General features: G+C 42.0%; 1 protein-coding gene across 2 annotated transcripts in view; it reads left to right on the forward strand.

Annotated features, from left to right (window-relative positions):
- CABLES1 (Cdk5 and Abl enzyme substrate 1) overlaps nt 1-17,175 on the forward strand; it is a 67,687-nt gene that overhangs the window by 16,720 nt on the left and 33,792 nt on the right. For both annotated transcript variants that reach the window (XM_031612955.2, XM_090137461.1), the window contains exons 2-3: nt 13,912-13,983; nt 16,480-16,572. In XM_031612955.2, coding sequence (XP_031468815.1) covers nt 13,912-13,983; nt 16,480-16,572 — 165 coding nt within the window. The remainder of the gene's footprint in view (nt 1-13,911; nt 13,984-16,479; nt 16,573-17,175) is intronic.

Genomic DNA, 17,175 nt, shown 5'->3' on the forward strand with positions numbered 1-17,175 from the left:
TTTGTCAGAATTAGCTGCTTTATGTATGGTTTCGTAATGCTGTTCTATGGCCACCTCGGAGAGCGGTGCCTACAAGCAGCTCACTGTCAGCTCTTGCCTGGGCACGGTCCCAGCAACAGCCAGGCTGTGGGGCTGGCTGCCCCTAATTCTCACTTCAAGCCACAGAGGCGGTCATGAAGTGTGTCCCATTGGGACATCTGGGTCTGCCTGACCTAATGATTTTTGGTTATGATAGTCATAGGCAGCTGTAGAAGCAAAACAAGAAGTGGTACTGCAAAATTGTTGCAACAGATGATGTTGGGATGGGACACAGCTTCTTTTTCCTTGTTTTCCTCCTTACTTTCCCGTCCCTTCGCTGTTGCTGGCAGCAATTCAAGACACTGCAGAGGTTTTTTCCCAAAGCTCTTTTGTTTAATTGACTTTGGGTAGTGAGATGTGAATTGGGAGCCTGGCTGGGGCATACAGCTTCTCCTTGTAATTTTTCTCACTTTGCATTAAGCACGCAGCTACAGGCAGCCTTTCTGAGAGCTGCCCTGAGGAAGCTGGTCTGGGTTGCTGGCCTTTGTGTTGCCTAGGGAAGATATAACTTTATGGCTATAAACCTGTGTCTTCTGGCTGCTCCTGTTTGAGAGGACAGATTATTTTTCTGTATCAGAGAATCAGTTTCTCTGAACTATGAATTGCTGAGAAAATTGCAGTCCTTTAGCATGAGAACAGGTGGTTTTGTTGTGCATGAAATGACCTCGGGATCATATTGAAGCACATACATCAGTATCAGGATCATAGCAAAGTCAAATTGTGTGGGTACAGGGAAGCAGCTGGGGGCCTCTTGTACCTCTGCGTGGCACGGGGCCATCCAAGCATTCCCTTATAGGCACGGAGAGGAAGAGGGAGACTTTTAAGTGTTTGCACCACTTTGCAAAATACCTTGCAATTTTTTTTTCCCCTTCCTGATACTTGTGGCAGAATACTTCCTGAATTGAAAGAGCTTCTGAATCATAAAGTTGAGGGGTAATAGATGGTTGAGAACAGTATAGCCTTGCTCCATTTGTTATCTCAAATGCCTGACAGTTTCTTTAACACAAGAGATTTCTCCAGTGTTCCTGTGTTAGTGGGACACAAGCCTAAAAGCAAAAGAGTTGGATAAGTGAATATTAATGAAATCTCTCATTAATTACAGCTAGAACATGCTCTTGGAGAATTCATTGCATTTTCTGTGGATTTGAATATAATTTTGCTTATGCAATCCTGTTAAACATTGTTGCAGTATGGCACTGAGAAAGCTCATTATATTTGCTGCATAAAGATTATGACTCTGGGGAGATTATAGTTTTAGTGGCGGTTTCCACCTTTCTTGTGGTCCTATCAAGCAAGCTGTTAGATGTGGGGAAGAGGGGGAAGCTGTGTGGAAGCCAGATTTTCTGTCTGCCTGGAAATGCAGCCATTAATTCTTGTGATCCAAACCAGAGGAATCTGTGAGCTTTTTTTTTTTTTTTTGAGGAAGCAGAACCCTTTGGAAAGGTGCCATGTTCCAACAGTAAGAAATGTTTCTGTGCTTCGTAAAGGTGAATATACATATACATATTTTTTTGTCATTTAGTCAAAACTCGGAACTCAAAGACTAGCAGACACCTCTGGTTCCTGATGATGTGGTTGGTGCTCCTGAAGATTCTACCCTTCCAGCTGTGTTGTGCATTTTTTAAAATTTTTTATGTTTTACTGTTACAAACCTATGTGTGTCCCTTTGGCCTGCTTGTTTCTGTTAGCAAAAGTCTAAGCTTGGTGTGAGTTAAGGCAGATTTGCCTTTGCTCACAACGTTTGTGCACCAAGGCATGGCTGAGAGGGTTAATGTTGAGGCAGAGTTCTGCAGTGTGCTTTATTCGCACCAGGCAGCACTTAACTTCAACAAGTCATTTGCTGACCTTGGTTCAAGTGATATCTGCAGACTGATAGCTCTAATTGGACACCAGGCACCTGGTATGTTAGTGATTTAAAAATAAGAAACATTATGACTAGTTAGTGTACGACTGCCTTGAAACCACTGCATAATGATGGTACATTTACCATCAGATTAGGTCACGAAGTAGCTTTGCTGCAGCTTGGAAAATTAGGATCAAAAATAGTCCTGTGATTAAAACTTCAGCTTTTGAAAGCTCTTCAGAAAAGGAAGATGTGCAAACGCAGATGTATGGTAGAAATTAAGCAGTCTGGATATGCACAGTTCTTGAATTTAAAGAGAATAATTGATTGCAGTGCTGTGCTAGCTCATTTCTCATAGCTACCCTGTCTTAGCAAAATTAAATGAAACATCAGAATGATCTGGGAATAAGTTGCCTAAAATATAATCCATAATTGGTCCATGTATTAACAGTGAATTTCATCATTTCTATGAACATGGGAGTTCTGCATGGACCAGTGGTGGCCTACAATAGCAGTTGTCTTAGTTTGGATTTGTGAATTTCTCCCAAGTTTTAAAAATATTCTATGCACTTTATTGCACATTTATCAGCAGTGAAATAATTTCTTTCTGAAATAACCTTTGCTTCCTGACACCGTGGGGACTTGGTCTCTTCTGCAGCCCTGTTCTGCAGCAGTGAGATTCCATTGAGCACAGTGCAGCCTGCAAGCTCCATGGGTCCCGTCAGGCAGTTCTTAAACACCGGATGAAAATGAGTTTGAACTGATAAAGAAAAATGATTAAGTTCACATTTTGCTGCTGTTATGTTGCTTTCTTTCTTCTGCATCAAGCAGAAAACACTGACTACATCACAGCTGTGCTATTTGGTACCTGAAGATTGAGGTCTGGTCAGCCCAAAACCTTATGTATTGTTTTATCTGTTGAGCCTGAGGGAGTCCAGCATAAACCTGTTCCTGTTCCCTGTGACTGTTTTAAATGCCTTCCAGCTTTTGGTCACAATGTAAGTTAATTAGCACTAACTAAGGCTGCCTTAACCTAGGTATAAAGCTGTAGTTCACAGGAGGGCTATACAGGGCTGACCTTTATTTCATTTCATCTTATTTTTGTGTTAGGAAGTTTTGTATGTCTCCAGAGGTTAACAGGTGTCCATGTTTCTCTGTTTATCAAGCTTCCAGCTATTCTGCATATAAGTAGCAGAGTCTTCGGTCACTTTTTAAAATCTCATATCCATATTAGACAAAATCCACTATAGTGTGGGTTGGCATCTCTTTAACTTATGCCTGCTTGTGTCTGGGCTGACCTTATGTTAGTATATTAGAAGTGGTGTTGCATTGAAGTGTGTGGTGCATGTGACATGGACATGACTTATAGTGTTGGGTGTAATCATCATACACCCATAGAATCGTTTGAATTGGAAAGGACCCTTAAAGGTCACCTACTCCCACTTCTTTGCAGTGAACAGGGTCACCTGCAGCTAGATTAGGATGCTCAGAGCCCCATCCAGTCTGATCTTGAGTGTCTCCAGGGACAGGGCATCTGCCATCTCTCTGGGCAAACTCTTCCACTGCCTCACCACCTTTATTGTAAAAAACAAAACAAAACAAAAACAAAAACAAACAAAAAAACCTTCTCTTTGTATCCAGCCTAAATGTCCCCACTTCTGGTTGGAAACCATTTCCCCTTGTCCCATCACAACAAACCTCGCTGAAGAGTCTGTCTCCTTTTTTTTCCTGTAGCCCCTCTTTAGTGATTATGGTAAACCAGATGGTGATGTGCTCCCTCTGCAGCATCTCTCTTAGCCTGCACATGAGTTTGCTGGGTCGGGGGGTGGAGTGGGGAGCAGAGTAACGAAGTCTGTGAAACTGGTTAATGTAACAAGCAGGCAGCGTGAAATACAGATCTGAGGCTAGCTCAAGTAATGAACCTGTTCAGAAAATTGCTGTGGACTCAACTAGAAAGCAACAGCAATGCCCCTGGCAGGGAGCACAGTTCTGGCTAGATGGGGCAGATGCATTGCATGCCTGTTTATCAGCGTGCTCAAGCTGAAAGGCTGATACAAAGTGCTTCCTGCTCAGCATGATAAATAGAATTTTGCATGATAATTATGTTTACAGCAGGACAGATGTACTAATAACATGTCCCCTAAAGACTTCAAATGAGCTATAAAAGAACCAAATCTCGACTGAAAATGCTGGCAGCAGTAGTATTAATTGTGTAAGTTACATCTGATAATTGTCTTGTTTCATTTGAATGAGGCAGTCAGCTATTAATGGCTTGTGCTCTGTAGTACCGAAACAGCCAAGTGTGCAGAATTTGTCAGTCTGGTAATATAGTTATATATTAGCAATGCGTTCTAATGGACATACTCCAGTGCATAGGAAAGGGGAGAAGTGTTGCAGTTAATTTCTAATGCTATTTCATGTTCTGTATCAAAATACTTATGTGCCTTAAGGAAGAGAACTTCTTTTTGTTATCTATCAATTGTTTGATGTAAGACAGTGCCTGCAGAAAAAAAAAAAAAGACTTCTGTGGTTACTGAGGACTGAAACGAAGAATGACTAATTAGCTGTCTTGTTCCACTTATCTTTTCCACACACTGTGATATGAATGAAATTCTTACCCGTTTTTACATATTAAAGATCCTCCTGTTCAGTGAATCTGTTTACAGACCAAGTACACACACACATAGATAGATACAGGTATACATACTTACAACACATCAAGTTTCTTAGATCACATCAGTTATCACTACTCTAAAAATTAGGTTTGATAAGATGTAGTCCAAATGAGTGTCAATACTAGATGTTGTGTCAAGATTACAGTTAAATAAAGATCTTGCTGGTAACTAACCAAATGTAAATCCCCACTGGTCCAGATTGAATTACTTTTTGTGACATCCTAATTCATTTGCATTCCCAAAGCGTGTTTCTTTCATCTGTGGTAAGCTGAGCTACAGATAACATCCCAGAGGAGCACCCTTCTAGCAGGCCTAACCCACATCCTCTCTCTAGCTGATTAATCTGCAAATCCTTCCAAATTTCTTAGCCATGCTCTTACATCAGAGCATCCCTCAGAAAAAGATGTGAGCAGAATCCTGAAATGGGCTGCCTTAGCATGAGAGGGGCTCTTTGTACTTTCATTAGACTATATATATATATATATATATATATATATATATATATTTTTTTTTTTAATCAGGGAAACAGGTGGTTGACTTTCTGAAGTACAAGGTGTGTTCATTGGATAGCAGAGAGCTGATGGCCTGGAAAAGAAACTGCCTGGAGATGCTCAGTAAAAATTGTCCTTGGTTCCATGTAACCTTTCAATTTAATTCATTGCTAACGAGCCACGAATTCATTGCAATTCATTGCAGAGCTTTAAAATTACCACCGAGTCAGATAACAGAGTGCCTTGTTTTATGTTATCAAGAAATGTCCTCCAAATGATTGAGGATTAGGCAGTAGCACAGTCTTTGGAAGGAGTGTTGGTCCCCATGTTGCTGAGGGGTGTTGTTGAAAACACCAGGAGTTCCAGAGGAGAAAGGAAGGAGGAGACTAACAAACAGTGAATGTTTGTCAGCTTACATCCATGTGTACTTTATCCTTACTCCTGCTAATGGTGAGGAAATGGCTATGTGATTGATTTGTTCCAGGCAGATAGCAAAGCCTGAAGTATAAACTGCATCCATTTCTGCACTGCCTTGTGGTTTTCTTCATAAAACCATCTATAATGTGTGTGAATATAAATAAATGAAACAGCGAGAAAAAATGTAATTAAAAATGTCCGTTAGTGAAAGAAAAGCTTGATAATTTTTTACTTCTATTTTCTCTATATTATATTTCTGTGCCACATATATTATAAAACTTCTCCCCACAGCTTCTGTCCACAGGCAGCTGCGTAATTATGTTAGCGATTTGTTTGTGGTTGTAAGAGCTGGGTAACTCAGATCCTCCTTACCTTGCTGTGAGGTTTGGGTGTGAACCATTATCGATTAACCATCTCTACCAGAAGATAGGTTGCAACTCTGTTATTAATGATTGCTTTATGTATTTATTTTCTTGTAAGCGCACTCGATTAGATCAGGTGAAGGAACTCTTGAAGTGGATCATTGTGATGTTAGCTGTAGCTCTGCCAACTTCTTACCTTCTTAATTGTGCAGCATGAATGCAACGTACCTTTTGGATGTGCTGAGGAAAGGTTGAACATGTGAGGGATCACCCTTGGGGTATCCTGGTGCAGCAGTCAGCATGCTATGTGGAGAGCTGCCTGCCCTGCATCTGCAAGCTGTCGGTGCCCAAGCTGCTGCTGCTTCTGCAATGCTGGCTTACTGAGAGAAGTGAAGGGTTCCTCAGGGGTCGATCTCTTAAATTGAGTCATACCCCTTACTGTGATTGGTAAGAAGGATGTTCAGAAAGATATGCAGTTGTCTTCAGTTCATAGCTGATCTTCCGCGGTGCAGATTGCATGAAGTAAGAGTTCTGAAAGGAGTGAACTGGCTTCTAAAAGCATTTTAATTTTTAATAGAGATGTGTACCATGGGAGAGCAACCTCAGGCTGGGAGTGTGCCAGTTACAGTACGCTGTTCTGAGCGGGAGACCGCAGCAGGGAGAGGAGAAAATGATCTAATCTTCTGCTTCCACCTATTCACTCCAGGCAAATGCTGTGCCTAGTTACAGTAGTAGGGGTGGAGGAGAAGAGGAAGGAGCTTGCTCTTCCCAGGGCAGCCACGCTGCTTGGCTTCAGGCCTGTCTTGAGCAAGAAGACTGACCAGTAGGGAACAGAGCTGTTTCTCGTGAGGCCCAGGTTCAAGCTCACAGATGTGTCAAAGCAGTTATGCTTCCATTGCTTGCAGAACAGATCCTGTGTTGTTATTTTTGAAACAAGGCTCTGTTACATTTTAATGTAAGCATAAAATGCTATACTTAACTGTCTAAACATGGGCTAACAACCGAGGCCATTAACCCTATTGGATGTGCTAGTATTTAAAATTGTGGCACTGAACTGCCTTGCAGTAACTCATTTATTCACAGATGTATGAAAGTATGCCCAGTGTTGGATACCTAAGATATCAACGTTGGACTTTTCTGAATGGTATGAATTGGCTTGTGTTTTAGCAATGCATGGCCAAGAAGAGGGCATGACCAGTGTTTGCTCCCAGATATTTAATAGGGTGGTGAGAAAAGCATCTGATCCTGAGGGAATTTGTGGCAAATGTGCCCAGAACTAAATCCAAAGTATGTGTTGGTAAACGCTCTATATTGTCACCATCTGTGCCAGAGTTCATATCTCATGCATAAAAAAAATGCCTCATGCTGGCTTTCACTTGCTCAGTTTGGTCATTGTTCTGCTCACATAAGAACTTATTTTCTCTGCTAGAAGAATATTATAGGGTCATTCATAATGTCTAAGATGCATTTGTGAAGAAAAGGTGTGTTAGTGCCTGTTTACAACTTTTCTAAATCTAACGTTAAGGTTTGGAGTTGCAGAATACATTCTCCTAGATTGCATGTGCATCTGGAGGCAAGGTTATGAGATAGGGCCATAGATAATCTAAGAACTACCATGAATAAAATAAAGGGAAACAAATAGGAAAAGGTAGCAGTCTTAATTGTATCATTGCATACACAGGAGAGAGTGGAAGTTTTTTTTTGTTTTTTTTTCCAGATGTCTGAGTACATGTGTGTTTCCAGATGTTGTGGCATCACCTATACCCTAGGCTTCCAGGTGTGTAGTTAAGAGCTTTGATTGCTCTAAAATGCAACATAATTGGATTTGATAATTTCAAAGCTGTTTTTGGAGTGTGGCTTATTCAAATAGGGTCTTTTGATTTTAGGTTTGATTCTTTTTCTACTCTTAGAAGTCTGATCCTAAGGATGTATTCCTAAGGTGCAGCATTGCTTGTGGACAGACAAATATTCGTCATCTTACAGTGTACCGAGCCTGTCAGGCATAAACAACATGTGTAGAATCTGTTAAATTGATGTTTGATTAAACAGGCTATTATAGTCTGTGTTCTAGAAAAAGGGTGTGCAATGAAGAATTCGTGTTTTAGTAGTATCTGCTCTGGGAAGGATCTTTGTTTTCATAGGACAGTCAATTTATGCCATTTGCTTCTTTGCTACTTTTGAGTACCTTTTTTGATTGAGCTGGTGCCTGATGATGCCTTGTCATGATAATGTGTTAGGTTATGAGGTAATGGCTGTTCTAAAAAATACAGCCGTGGCAGTGTTTTGGCGCATTCAACATAAATCACAGCACACAAGCCTTCCGAAAGCTATCGCAACTGCTGCAGAGTCAGGAAAGTGAAAACAGTAGATCTGTAAATCACTGGTTACATATAATAGAGGATGTAGATTTTGGGAACATCTTTTGTCTTTAAATGAATCTTTCTGAATTGCTGCTGTAGCTCTCGTTATGGCTTGGGCATAGCTAGCAGTGGGAGGACAGGGTATAGAGGCAGCTGCTACAGAGAGGAGATGGTAGGTTTCAAACAAGATCTGTCTTCAGCGAATCAGGAAATCAGCTGGGGAAGGTAAAATGAAAGGAGCCCCAGATTCAACAACACTTTTGCTGAGTGCTCTTCCATTGACTAGATTTAATCCTCTTCTTTTCCTTCATCAGAGATTTCATATCACTGCCTAATTTTGAAAGCATCCTAGTAAGGCTAGGAATTAATATATATCAAGTAGGATTGTGGAAGTTGCTTCAAACAACCCTATCTCCTGCTTTTCTACACACATGCATGTTCACACAGTGTACACACTGTCTATAAACAGTTTTCATCTCAGCAATTCTTGTGCCAGTCCCCTGTCTCTTCTGAGATCTGTCGCTCCTGATTTTGCATTCAGAGAATTGTAAGGGCTGGAAGGGATTTCTGGAGATATCTGCTCCAACCCCTGCAAAACAGGTTCTCTACAGTATGTCACACAGGAAAGCGTCCAGTGGATCTTGAATGTCCCCAGAGAAGGAGACTCCACCATCCTTCTGGTCAGCCTGTTCCAGTGCTCTGTCACTCTCACAGTAAAGAAGATAGATCCAGGTGATGCTTCAGGGACACTGGGACAGAGTCATGCTAGAATGTTGTGGTCCATTTGAAGGAATATGTATGTAAAACTACACTAATTTTTGAACAAGGTCTTATTCTGGGTTGCCATACTGTAAGAAATCAGTAGGCTACTTAAGTATTGTCATATTGATTTCCCTCTTTCTTACTTATTTCTTTTTTGTGCTGTGTATTTGATGCTGGTATAAGTTGCATGCAAATAAGTAATAGTCTTGCCTTCAAGACAGCAAGATCAATATTTTTTATGTTTAGAAGTTATATGCAGACAGGTCAGCAGGCAGCTGTTTGAGTGCAGAATTTCAAAGCCTCTACTGTACGTGTTGTGAGGCCTGGAGAGGGATTTGGATGGCAGTAGAGGTAGGATGCCATCTACTCTGGGAGGAAACATGCATGTTCATGCCATAGCTTTCCACTCATCTCCTTGCTTTCTGCCCAATGGTTTGATGGAAACCAAGGAAGCATTTTGGCAGGATGCTGTTCTCGTTATGTCTGGCTTAAGGTCTGAAGGCCTCTCTCCTTGCAATGTGTACCCTGATAGGAACAGGTTGCTGGGACCATGTTAGCCCTGGATTTCTGTGTCAGAGACACCTTGTAGAAGGCTATGGTCTTAAAGCAGGTTTTCATCCTGCCTGGGTGGAAGTGACAGCTAAACAGCGTTCTCTTGGTATTTTTCCTGTGCGTATGTTTGAATTAGACTGCTGACTTAAAGTAATACCCCATTTATGGTGTATGCCAGATGCCTTAACTCTTGATGTGGATAGTCTTGCCGATACACTGGGCAATTTTAAAGTTCTGAATTGAGTTCCATGTTTTTGTAGAGAAAGGCTCTGCTTTGTCATTATGATAACACATGATTAAATACTGCCTTATTGGTTTGGGTAGCTGTGTGAAACTCCATAACTCGGAGAAAGTTTTTTTTCTTTGTAACTTTTAGCAATTTTTAATAGACTCAGGGTTGTTTTTTCTGTTTGTTTTCCTGCGCAACACTGTTAGAAGATAGGAAGAAAATAAGCTGATACATAGGAAACCCAGAAAGAACTTCAGGCAGAGGGCAAGAGGTGACTCATTAGCAGGCTCTCATCTGGGTTAGTTATGGGTCATGCAGTCAGGGGTCATGAGGGAGCAGTGATTCACACACAGCTGATGCCTATGATATTTCAGAGGGATGTATTAATTGACTTGCACGATATTTCAGAGCGATGTGTTACTTGACAGCAGCTTGGTCTGGGGGTGTGGGTATGTTGCTTAGCCAGCAGGTTGATGGGGTTGGAGACAAGTGGCTGCTTGGTTTTACTGCGGTGACTGAGGGCTGGGAGGTCTTCAAAAGCCTTGTGGAAAGCTGTCCTGGTTATACTGATCCACTGAGCGAGCTGTGTGTTTGAACATGGCTAGGTGACTCCCCAGGCAGTGCTGCTTGGCTCCTTCAGGAGCTTTGCAGCACTATTTCTGGGTGGATTGAAATGGGGATGACTTGAGGCCCACTTTCTTGGTGACACCGTAAGAATCTGTCTTGGACAAATTGGAGACACTTGCCCTGATAGATGCTGCAGTTCTGTGTGCTGACTTACCTGCTTACCTGCACCCCTGGAGGTTTTGTAATCTCAATGGAAGCAGGGGGACCTGCACCTACAACTTCCACAGAAGTTAAGCACATTTAAAATGCAGCTCTTTTTTCCTAGTTTCTTAGCTGTGCTAGAAGGTCATTATGCATGGATTTATTTTCTCTTATCTCTTGGATTATCATCTGCTTCCTTCCTTCCTTCCTGGGTGAATTTATCCAGTGTTCTGATTGCAGCTTCGTTTTTTATCACCTCCTGTCTTAAGGGGCTTACAGTTGTGTAGGTTTAACATTATTGAGCTGAGGATTTTGCAGCAATTGACAATGAAGATAACTTTCTATAGATGGGTTTGTTACAACAAATCTTTTTGCAGAGTACTTTATTTGACTGTTTGCAGTTTTGATTACAGAATTGCATTGTTTCATCTTCCTTTTTTTTTTTCTTAAATTGAACCACAAATTAATCTGACTTTGTAAAGGAGAAACAGATAATGTTTTAAGTCTTAGAAACTTCTGCAGGGATTCAAACAGCTGGTCAGAGATAATTCTGGCATGCAAGCAGGGTCATGAATATCTTAGAAAACGACCATTTAAAATACCAGTGCATCAAGTATCTTTTTAGTGTCTTTCTTTGGCTTTGGTTCGAAATTTGATGTTAGGCTATTAGTAGTTTCTGTGCTCATGTAATAGTTGCACAGGAAACAGGGAGGAAATGAGAGCAGAAAATAATTTAGATTGAGCTTTAAGGGAAAGTGATATTACACATTCTTTGAAGATTTAAAAAAAAAAAAAAAGAAACACCAACAATCTGCATGAGACTGCAGCCAGCTGAGTCCTATGGGGCTGATCCCAACAACTGGGAGTTATCATCTTCCAGAGCTAACACTGCTTGCTTCTGTGTGCATTGGGGTGAAGGGAGAGGAGCTGGGGATACCCATAGGAGTAGTAGTTAAACTGGGGGCATGTTTTTGAGACTTTGCTTGAATCAGGAGAACTGCTCATTTCTCCTGAAGCATCTTTCATTTTATGAGTAAGAATAGTTGCATTTTAGCATTCGTTAGCTGGCTAACATTCACTCCCTGTAAATTTTACAACGTTCTTGCATTCAAATACATCTGTAGGAAGACATATCCAAAAGCATGAATCTTGTTTGAGTTGCACAGGGCTACTTTGTTTTGATCTCTTACTTAACAGTGGGATTGTTCCCTTGCTATTATTGTAAAATGACATTTTTAGTACAAAATAGGTATCAACACAGCTTTGCATCAAAGTGTTGGTGATTTGTGGTGTAAACCAGTTCAGGTTATTTGTTTCACTGTTAGTCTCTACATAGAGCAGCTGTGATAGCACATCAGTCAATTTTTTGGAAAATAACCCATTTAAAAGTTACATAGACAAGCCCTGACCACTTGCCTGAAGAAAGAAATGAGATGGATCAATTTAAATATTAAATGCAAGTCAAGGTGATTAATTTTTAATGAAGACAGTGAAAAACTGGTTTGGCTTGTATTCCCTGGAACCCCCCCTTTCAAAAGCATTGCTTTTCCAAAACTGTTTTCTTCATATGCACGTGGCACAGGATGTGAGTTAGTTCACAGCAGGTAAGTTCATTAGTTTGCATCTGGTATAATATCCAGCTGTGGAAGGCTTATAAATATTGGTATTTAGGTCATCTTAATTAGGCCTCAAAGTAAAGATTTAAAAGCAGAATAATTGTGTATACTTCATTGCTGCTGAGCTTCTTCAGTGAGAAGAGGGTGCAGTTCCCGGGTGGTATGAAATGATTTAAGCAGAGCTGCTGCAGATCTTCAGCAGTGCTCCTGTGTGTGTGCCAGGAGCTGAACTGATTAAAAGGAACAGCTTGGGGAGAGGTGAAAGATGTGGCAGTTCACAGATGGGTAAGATGCTGTGCTGGATATCCTTGCTGACTGCCAGCACAGGGGATAGATAGCATGGGCAGCCCCAAGGTATGTCTTTGTCAGCTTCTGTGTGACCCATGCTTCTTCTTTTCTGGTGGTCTGTGTGCTCCTTTCTTCCTGGATGAATGTATCCAGGGTTTTGCTTACATTCACACTAGCTGGAAGGGAGCTCAGCTAGCTATTCATGATCCCCTTCCAGACCTGGATGAGCACAGAGCTTCCCCTGCTGCTTTTAGCAGCCATGCAGACTCAGGTTGGAAAAAAATTCTAAGATCATCTAGTCCAGTCATCAACCCATCCCCACCATGCCCACTAACCATGACCATCAGTGCTACACCTACCTTTTTCTTGAAAACCTCCAGGGATGGTGACTGCGCCACCTCCCTGGGCAGCTGGTGCCATTGCCTTACTGTCCTTCTGAGTTGTTTTTCGTACTATCCTGTCTGAACATCCCTGACGCAGCTTGAGGACATTCCCTCTAGTTCTGTTACTGCTACCTGGGAAAAGAGGCTGACTGTGATTTGTCAGCAAGAAGTGTGATTTTCCATGTTATGCTTTGGGTGGGCTGTATCGTACATATTTTTTGTAGTTTATGATGGTTTTGTAAGTCTGGGTGCAGCTCCCAGATTTGTGTTGCCATTGGGATGCTTGGAGGTGGTGCAGCATCTGCTTCAGTGTGGCTGTGCTGAAAGCTCCCTCCGTGCCCACCAAGATAAGGATAACCAGCAAACTGGAAACAGTGAGGTTTCCTTCAGAACTTAATTTTGCAGAGGTTGACAATGGATCAGAGTCAGCTGTAAAAATCTGGTCTAAAGCACAAATTGCTTGGTGCTTCTTCTTGGAGAGATGAGCCGAGCTCCTTTTCAGATGGCAGTTATGTACCTTATGCTGCCGGCTCAGTCAGCATTTTTTTCTGTTTAGTCACTCCTAGCAAGTGACGAGATATTCAGAGGTGAACATAGCTGAGGAAAAGAAAAGGGAGGGGTGGGGGCAATGGGCTAGGAGGAATAAAGGAAATGAGAAGCGTTCCCTGTGACAGTGTGGATGACATTTGGTCTCTGCAGAGCTACGTTGGCATTGTTTTGCCAAAGACCCCCTCGTTTTGGCATTGCAAGCTGCAATACAGCAAGTGAGGGACTGCTGGTGGGTGGGTGTTAAATCCTTACAGAAAGGAAAACTTGCAAGCCCAAACTAAGGAGGAGCTGTTGGGAATGTGAAGTTTCGCTTGCTGTTTTGATACAGAAGCATTTGTGAAATAAATTTGTTTTTTTTTTTTTCTGGTTGGAATCAAATAGACTTAATAAGGTAAGAAGAATAGAAATGAAACTTGATTATTACCCAAAAGCAAGGCTTGGATAATTAACTGTGGTTTGTGAGCTTTACTCAATAGCACTCAGAGTACTTTGTGATGCACACTAATCGGTGGTGATGTTCTGTGTTTCTTTTCTGTAGACGTCGGCTGATCTCCCAGCGATCTTCTCTGGAGACTCTGGAGGACATAGAGGAAAATGCCCCACTACGCAGGTGATTCTATTTACTCTCTGTCCAGTTATTGGTCTGTGAGGCAGTAGCTGAATGTGCACATTAAGGTGTTCTTCATATGGATAACAGTACTGAAACCTCACACACCCTGCAAGGCGGTAGGCAGTGGGAATTGCATGTTTCCTAGCTCTAGGTTGTTAAATGGAAAGCCACTATTTAAATTTGATAAATGGAGAAGTTGAGCTGCCACTGATAAAAATGGGTAGTTCCTAACTTCCTACTTTGAAAACATAGATACAGCTGCTTTAATAAAATAAGCTTTTTAAGGCTATTATTTTTCAATACTGCTTGTTATGGATTTTAAAGGTATTTGTTTCTCCCAGCACACACAATCTTATTTCAGTAACCAGCATTACTGTCTTTGTGTGCTGATTTGTGACTACTACTTCGTTCCTCCCATCCCTGTTACATCATCAGCTTCGTTGCGGTTTGGTTTCTGCATCCAAGAGGCCACAGCTTCTCTGGGGACTGCAGTAATTAGTCACTAGGCAATCCTCTGGAGTGATGGAAAATAGAGCAACTGTTTAGCAGTTCAGAAATGGGCTGATCAGTAATCTGACCAGTGTGTGGTATGCTTCCAGGTCAGCTGTTCAGCTGGGCAGCAGCTTAATGTTGAATGTCTCTTTATCCTGGGACCTGTAATTCAGCTGGTTTATGTTGGTGTTTAGCCTATAGCCTTGTTTATCCACATGCAGATTGGCTGTCTCTGCCTACTTCAAAGCAAAGACTTAATAGCAGAGGCTGTACCAACTGGCCTGTTACAAAGACTTGATTATTTTAGCAAAGCTTACCATTGAATGCTTACCGGTGTGTTATGAAGCGTTCTCATAAATGATTCAAACAAATATAATTGGCAAAAGATATAAACAAAGCATGGCTCGCACAGCAGTATTTCTATTCGCTAATTTGCGGAATAGTTGGTAGAACTGCTCTCTTGGTGCTGTCTTCCTGTGAAGAACCTAATTGCAACCACAGGGAGAGAGGATATTGTAAGGGTATTACTAACGGGGGAAGACAGAAATAGCACAGTGATGGGGATCTGGCCATGGGGGCATAGCGATGGCATCTACAGAGACTGGCATACCCTGGTGGCTTGGGACCAGTAGGCTGCAGTTTCGTCATAGAATCATAGAATGGCCTGGGTTGAAAAGGACCACAATGATCATCTAGTTTCAACCCCCTGCTGTGTGCAAGGTCGCCAACCAGCAGACCAGGCTGCCCAGAGCCACATCCAGCCTGGCCTTGAATGCCTCCAGGGATGGGGCATCCACAACCTCATTCGGCAACCTGTTCCAGTGTGTCACCACTCTTTGTGTGGAAAAACTTCCTCCTAACATCTAACCTAAACCTCCCTGTCTCAGTTTAAAACCATTCCCTCTTGTCCTGTCACTATCCACCCTCGTAAACAGACATACCTCCTCCTGTTTATACACTCCCTTCAAGTATTATAAGGCCACAGTGAGGTCCCCCGGAGCCTTCTCTTCTCCAAGCTAAACAAGCCCAGTTCCCTTACCCTTTCTTCAAAGGAGAGAGTCCAACAGAACGACCTCAGGAGACCAGATAGCCAAACTCAGCCTGTATGTAGGAGAGGATGGGAAAGTAGGCAATGGAGGCACAACACAGAGGGACTGTGCTGGTCCCCTGCACTGCTTCTGGGAGTTACGTCCGGTGTGTGTGCTCTGTAACTTGGAACGAAACAGCAGTAAGATGAAATGGAAAGAGCTTATACAGCGTGTTGTGGTTTCTTGATTAAAAAGGCTGGAAGGAGGGAGAGATTGTTGTTTGTCTCATCTCTCCTACCTCTGCTAATTTCTTTCTCTAATTGCAGTTTTAATAAGTGTGTTCAGATGTAAAATAAATTGAAGGATTAATATTTAGAGGAGAATTTTTTTTTTCCTGGGGTGATTTGTTTTATTTTCCATTGTTCTGAATGCCATCCTGAGCGTGGGAAGTGATAGAGTTAGAAGTGAGTATGACTTACCCTTGTAAGTGAAAGATTTTAAATCTTTCTAAAGTTAAAACAAGAAAACTTCTCAGTAGCTCCCTTATCAATAGCCAAGAAGGATACAGAGGTGTGGGTGTTGATGTGAGGGGAAAAAATCTCAACAGGATCTACCACATTTTGTTTTGCGTTACTTTTTCCCTCCAAAAGCTCAAGCTAAGCTGTCACAGCAGATTACAGGAAGTTTTATTTTGCTGAGATTTTTTTTTTAAATGTGTTTTTCTGCATGAAGGGAGGGGTGGTGGTGCCTTTTCTTATTATTACTTGAAATACTTTTTTTTATTTGAGCTGTCACATTTCCAGACTTATTGTCTTCATTGTTCTTGCTGATTCCTAAAACAGGGTGCCTTAGATCATTTGTCTCGTCTTTCCTTCCTGCCTTTGTGTAGGCTCCTCGCCTGTACAGCAGGGAACTGAGTATATATTTATGTATATATATATATAATTTTTTTTTTCCTGACTGATTTATTTTTCAGATGTCGGACTCTCTCAGGATCACCCAGACCAAAGAACTTTAAGAAGGTTCATTTTATCAAGAACATGCGGCAGCACGACACCAGAAATGGCAGGTACTGTGCATGCAGAGGCTGCTTCTGCAAAGGCAACTGATGGGGCATGGGAGCAGGCAAGGTTCAGTATCCCTATGAAGCAGGGCAGTGTGCACTTCCTGTTACCAAATGAGTAGCTGATACAGAACATTAAAGTAGCTGATGAAAGTGCAGACTCCTTATTTAATTGGGTACCAGGCAGTGACAGTGCTAATCCATAGATTTGTAAGGCCTGTGTCTATTAAGGAGTGCAGGGCTAAGTGTAGGGTTAGCCGAATTGTCAGGGCTGCCTGTTGAAGAAGGCTTACCTGACTCAGGAAGGCAGCTGAGTGAAGGGTATTAAGATTATCCTGCATCTTACAAGATGAATCGTGAACGTGACAGATTCTGGTTTCACCATTGTGCCCTGCCATGTGCAAAGTGCTCACTGGTAAGCATAGATGAGTAGATGAGGATGGTTGTGACAAAGTGACAAGTGAGATCCTTGTCTTCTGGGCAGGCATAGGCAGGGGGAGTACTCGGAGACACTGGGAGATGTATGACAAGGTACAGCTGCAACCTTGTGTGCATCCTGAGTGGGGCTGTGCACTACCCATCTCACAGCCAGAAGCAGCAGTGGAGTTG

The sequence above is a fragment of the Phasianus colchicus genome, chromosome 3, assembly GCF_987193195.1.
Source record: "Phasianus colchicus chromosome 3, bPhaCol1.hap1.1, whole genome shotgun sequence".
Lineage (NCBI taxonomy): Eukaryota > Metazoa > Chordata > Aves > Galliformes > Phasianidae > Phasianus > Phasianus colchicus.